At 46.9% G+C, this 5,570-nt stretch overlaps 1 protein-coding gene across 1 annotated transcript; it reads right to left on the bottom strand.

Annotated features, from left to right (window-relative positions):
• Window positions 1-2,850: 2,850 nt before the first annotated feature.
• On the bottom strand, window positions 2,851-5,160 carry si:dkey-78k11.9 (P2Y purinoceptor 1). Its single transcript, XM_048550361.2, has one exon. The coding sequence runs from the start codon at window positions 4,994-4,996 to the stop codon at window positions 3,968-3,970; it is 1,029 nt and encodes a 342-aa protein (XP_048406318.1). The 5' UTR covers window positions 4,997-5,160; the 3' UTR covers window positions 2,851-3,967.
• Window positions 5,161-5,570: the final 410 nt, after the last annotated feature.

Genomic DNA, 5,570 nt, shown 5'->3' with positions numbered 1-5,570 from the left:
TTCCTCTCACCGATCCCCTCCTCCCACATCAAGCTGCACCTCCATTTCCCACCTACCAGCCTCATCCCGCCTCCTTGACCTGTCCGTCCTCCCTGGACTGACCTAGCCCCTCCCCACTTTGCCACCTATACTCTCCTCTCCCCCTATCTTCTCTTCTATCCATCTTCGGTCCACCTCCCCGTCTCTCCCTATTTATTCCAGAACCCTCTCCCCATCCCCTTCTCTGATGTATCTGGGCCAGAAACATCAGCTTTTGTGCTCCTGAGATGCTGCTTGGCCTGCTATGTTCATCCAGCTACACACTTTGTTATCATGAACTGTTTCCTTATGGTTTGGTACTAAACATTGTCCAATTATTGGAGAATATCCCCATCACTGATCTACTAATGGGCTAGAGTCATGACTGAAGGAAATTAAGGTAGTTTGGCCAGAGGAATCTTTGAAGCTGACCACTAATTTCAACATAACATATTGTAGCTGACAAGAGGGGTTGATTTACACTACGAGTATATGCCACAAATGATGAATGGGTCGGGGGGGGGGGCGCAATAACAAATGGTTCCATGATTTACAAAATACAAACAAAGAAGATAGGAGCAGGAAGAGGCCATTCATCCCCTTGAGCCTGTTTCACCATGCAGTATGGTCATGGCTGATCATTGAGAACAAGGCCTGAATCCTGCCCTCCCCTCAAATCCCACCCTCCCCTCTTTTCCCTCAATCCCTTTTGGCAAAAGAGCTATATCTACCTCCCTCTTGAAAACATATATTTGGCTTCAATTACTTTCTGTGGTAGTGAATTCCACAGGGCCACTACTTCTGGGTGAAGAAATTTCTCCTCATCTCAGTCCTAAGAGATTTATCTTTTCCCTGAACTACAATCCCTGATTCTGGACTCCCCCACCACTAAGGATATCCTTCCTGTATCTAACGTTTTTGGTTCTGTTAGAATTTGAAAGGGTTTTGTGAGATGGCCCCTCATTCTTCTAAACTCCAGTGAATGCAATTGTAAGGGACTCAATTTGTCCTCAAGTCAGTCCTGCCATTCCTAGACACGGGAGGCAATGTCTTTAGTGGCATTATGGTTGGACTGCTAATCCAGAGACCCAGATAATGTTCTGGGGACCTGGGTTTGAATCCCACCATGAATTCCATATTTGAATTCCACAAGTATCTGGAATTAAGAGGCTAACAATGACTGTGAATCCAATGTCAATTGTTGGGAAAAGCCCATCTGGTTCACTAATGTCCTTTGGGGAGGAAAACTGCCATCCTCACCTGGTCTGGCCTACATGTGACCAGACCCACAGCAATGTGGTTGACTTCATAATTGCTCCCTAGACAATTAGGGATGGGCAATAAATGCTGGCCCAGGCAGAGATAACCTCATCCTGTGAATGAATAAAGGAGGAAAAAATTGGTAAACCTTCACTGCATTCCCTCTACAGCTAGAACATGTCTCCTCAGATAAGAAGGCTAAAACTACACACAATATTTCTAGATGTGGCCTCACCAATGCCTTGCATAATTGCAGCAAAGCATTTTTTGTTTTTGTACTGAAACCTTATTGCTGTGAAGGGCAACATACAATTTGCCCCCTTGTTACCTCCTACTCCTGCACGCTTGCTTTCAGCGAGTAGTGCACGAGGATAAAGAAAGCCAACCCTTTTCCAATAACCTTTTCCATGAACAATAAAGACCGGTCTAAGACACTTTGGGTCATTTTTGTTTTCGTTGTGTTATTCTGGAATGAAAAACACCTGACAATTTTATTAGAATTACAAAGAATAAATCTCCGCTAGGCAAGCAATAAGTGTTTTTTTTATTATAATCAAAATATATGGCAAATACTTAAATCACATCTAAAAAAAACCCTTAAAAGGCGTACGATGCTGCCAGTGAACATAGCGTGTCAGCAGAAAATCAGAATCTGTCACGGCTGATACGGGAAGTGAGTATACAATCATTTTATCTTCAAAACATTCACCCGCTGATTGGGCCGCGAAAATATAAATTGCCTTCTGCAAATAGTAGCAATTCATGATTTTTTTAAAAACATGTAGGGAATGAAAAATTTCCAATGAATACTGGAGTATTTCCTCGTTTGTGAACAATTAAGGACAGCAGTCAGCTTACAAACTGTTCGAGTGTATTAAATGGCACCTAAAAGTTAACTAACTCTGCCCAAGTGCAGCGGCCAGTGACAAACAATGCTGCAACAAACGTTGAGCTGAGAACCGTGAAAAGTCAAAAATAGCCTATTTACACCAAACACAAACAAAGTTGCTGGAAAAGCTCAGCAGGTCTGGGAGAATCTGTGAGGGGTGAAAAACAGAGTTAATGTTTCGGAGATAATGGGAACTGCAGATGCTGGAGATTCCAAGATAATAAAATGTGAGGCTGGATGAACACAGCAGGCCAAGCAGCATCTCAGGAGCACAAAAGCTGATGTTTCGGGCCTAGACCCTTCATCAGAGAGGGGGATGGGGAGAGGGAACTGGAATAAATAGGGAGAGAGGGGGAGGCGGACCGAAGATGGAGAGTAAAGAAGATAGGTGGAGAGAGTATAGGTGGGGAGGTAGGGAGGGGATAGGTCAGTCCAGGGAAGACGGACAGGTCAAGGAGGTGGGATGAGGTTAGTAGGTAGCTGGGGGTGCGGCTTGGGGTGGGAGGAAGGGATGGGTGAGAGGAAGAACCGGTTAGGGAGGCAGAGACAGGTTGGACTGGTTTTGGGATGCAGTGGGTGGGGGTGAAGAGCTGGGCTGGTTGTGTGGTGCAGTGGGGGGAGGGGACGAACTGGGCTGGTTTAGGGATGCAGTAGGGGAAGGGGAGATTTTGAAACCGGTGAAGTCCACATTGATACCATTAGGCTGCAGGGTTCCCAGGCGGAATATGAGTTGCTGTTCCTGCAACCTTCGGGTGGCATCATTGTGGCAGTGCAGGAGGCCCATGATGGACATGTCATCAAGAGAATGGGAGGGGGAGTGGAAATGGTTTGCGACTGGGAGGTGCAGTTGTTCGTTGCGAACTGAGCGGAGGTGTTCTGCAAAGCGGTCCCCAAGCCTCCGCTTGGTTTCCCCAATGTAGAGAAAGCCGCACCGGGTACAGTGGATGCAGTATACCACATTGGCAGATGTGCAGGTGAACCTCTGCTTAATGTGGAATGTCATCTTGGGGCCTGGGATGGGGGTGAGGGAGGAGGTGTGGGGGCAAGTGTAGCATTTCCTGCGGTTGCAGGGGAAGGTGCCGGGTGTGGTGGGGTCGGATTGTAAATGGCGGAAGTGTCGGAGGATAATTCGGGTCCGGTGACCGTTCCTCATTCCACGTTCATCCATCCACTAGATTTCGCTCTTTCCACTATGCCGGCATATCCTTCTATTCCTTCCTCCCTTGTGTTTGAGTGGTTGCTGTTGGCCTCTGCTGCTACTTATGGTAGTGAGGAAGGGTCACCGGACCCGAAACGTTAAAACTCCGTTTTCTCCTTCACAGATGCTGCCAGACCTGCTGAGCTTTTCCAGCAACTTCTGTTTTTGTTCCTGATTTACAGCATCCGCCGTTCTTTGGTTTCTATACACACCGAAATGGCCTCATTATGAACAAAACCAGCAGGTTTAGCAACTTCTATGCAGAGAAATGAAAGTTAATCTTTCTGTTTTCCAGTCCCGATCCGATTTGTTTATGGCGTATTTATAAAACTTATGCTGGCCCTACTGGAAATGCATGTTAAAACCTCTGTGCATTTTTAAACAACTACTTTCTTCTCCAAAGGAAATGTTATATGAGAAACAGGAAGTCTCCCCGTTCCCTATTCAGTGTAATATTCATGCACAGAAAGTTAAATGTGGGCTTTAAAAAACGTATATATAGCACAGTTAAACAGGAGCAGTAATATATGCAATAAAATGCCTTTTGGCATATCGTGAACATTTTATAATAGGTGACGAGGTGCTGTAAAGCTATTGAATATCTATGGGCTACTAAGTAAGTTCTTTTCCAGTTCAGCCACTTGGATGACACGTGTTGAGGACAAAGAACTGGCAGCTCTTCCGAACTTTTCAGTTTGTGACTTCATATTGTCTCTAGCCAGAACGTAAACCAGTGGGTTAATGATGCTGTTCAAGCTGGCCATGGCCCTGGCCACTTGGTAAGCCAGATAAATGTTTTTGAAAGTTTGAATGCACTGGCCCTGGAGTTGGAAGTACCTCGAGATCAGGTTCGCGTTCCTCAGAAAGTGATAAGGTGCGAAACAAAGCGAAAACAAAACCGTGATGATCAGCACAAGCTTAAGGCAGCGGTCCCTCAAGCCTGGGTCCACGTTATTGTTGCGGACCAGAACCAGAACAACATGGCTGTAACAGCCGACAATGATGAGGAAGGGGATGAAGAAAGCTGTCACGGACAGGGCGAGATTATACTTTATGTATTCCCTCAGTTCCCTTGTCGTAACACTGTCAAAACATTTGGTGCCATTGAGGTTCGTCTTGGTGAAATGTAGATCGGCTGAGGTTTGGGTAAGAACCAGCCCCCAGACCAGGAGGCTGAAGAGCAGCGACTGGCGGCGATTCCATCTGCCCAACACTTTCATGGGGTGCACTATGCCCAGGTACCGCTGCACACTGATACAGGTGAGGAATCCGATGCTGCCGTACAAGTTCAGGTGGAACAGGAGCCTCGTTATTCTGCAAAACGCTTTCCCAAACATCCAATGGCGTTCTCTGACATAATACACCACCAGGAAGGGCAAACTAGTAACATACAGGAGATCAGCCAGGCCCAGATTAAATAAGAACACAGTGATGTTGATGCATTTCCTCCGGCTCAAGCACATATCTCCCAGCACCCAGCAATTCCCCACGAAGCCCATTATAAACACGATGGTGTACACGGTGGGCAGGAACTTCGCTGTGAAGTCTTTGTTAACGTTACAGTAAGTTCTGTTGCCCGGCCTGAGGGATGTGAACGGTCCACCAGGAAAAATAGTACTGAGCTCCGCCATGCTCCCGTCACTTCACAAGTTACAAGTGGGTCGAATGACAGATCCGACTTTGACCGTTTCGCAACCGGAGAAATAAAGCCGGGCTGCCTGCTGTAAATAGCGTTTGCAGTGAGCGTTATAATTCCCGGGTCTGTAATGCGGCCAAGCGACTGAGCGAATCTGACAGTGCGTTGAATGCAGTCCCAGGGGTGTTTAGCGCTGCTATGGAAGTGACACGCCTCGCAGTTTCTCTGTACAATGGGGAGACTAGCAGCAGGCTGGGTAACCACGTTGAGGAACACCTACCCCTGTTCTCTCTGCAAAGTATGACTGACCCTCCTGTTGTCTGCTACTTCAAATCACTATCATATACCCCGGGAAACATTTCTGTCTGTCTGGGATTTGCTGCAGTCCTCGAGTCAGGCTCAGCACAAGCTGGAAGAACATCATTTCACCCTCCCCTTGGAGATCCTGCAGCCTTCAGGATTCAATATTCAGTTCAATAATTTCAGGGCTTGAGCACATTTTTCCACAACCTTTACCCGCACCCACACCCCGGTCTTGTCATCACGCGGGCTGCTTTCATCACAGCCCA

The sequence above is a fragment of the Stegostoma tigrinum genome, chromosome 19, assembly GCF_030684315.1.
Source record: "Stegostoma tigrinum isolate sSteTig4 chromosome 19, sSteTig4.hap1, whole genome shotgun sequence".
Taxonomy (NCBI): Eukaryota; Metazoa; Chordata; class Chondrichthyes; order Orectolobiformes; family Stegostomatidae; genus Stegostoma; species Stegostoma tigrinum.
The sequence above is the reverse complement of the archived record's forward strand: the minus strand, read 5'-3'. Positions and strand labels throughout refer to the sequence as shown.

Bases quoted from the DNA above. Each gene is read 5' to 3' on its own strand.
- si:dkey-78k11.9 (XM_048550361.2), bottom strand. From the start codon at position 4,996: ATGGCGGAGCTCAGTACTATTTTTCCTGGTGGACCGTTCACATCCCTC.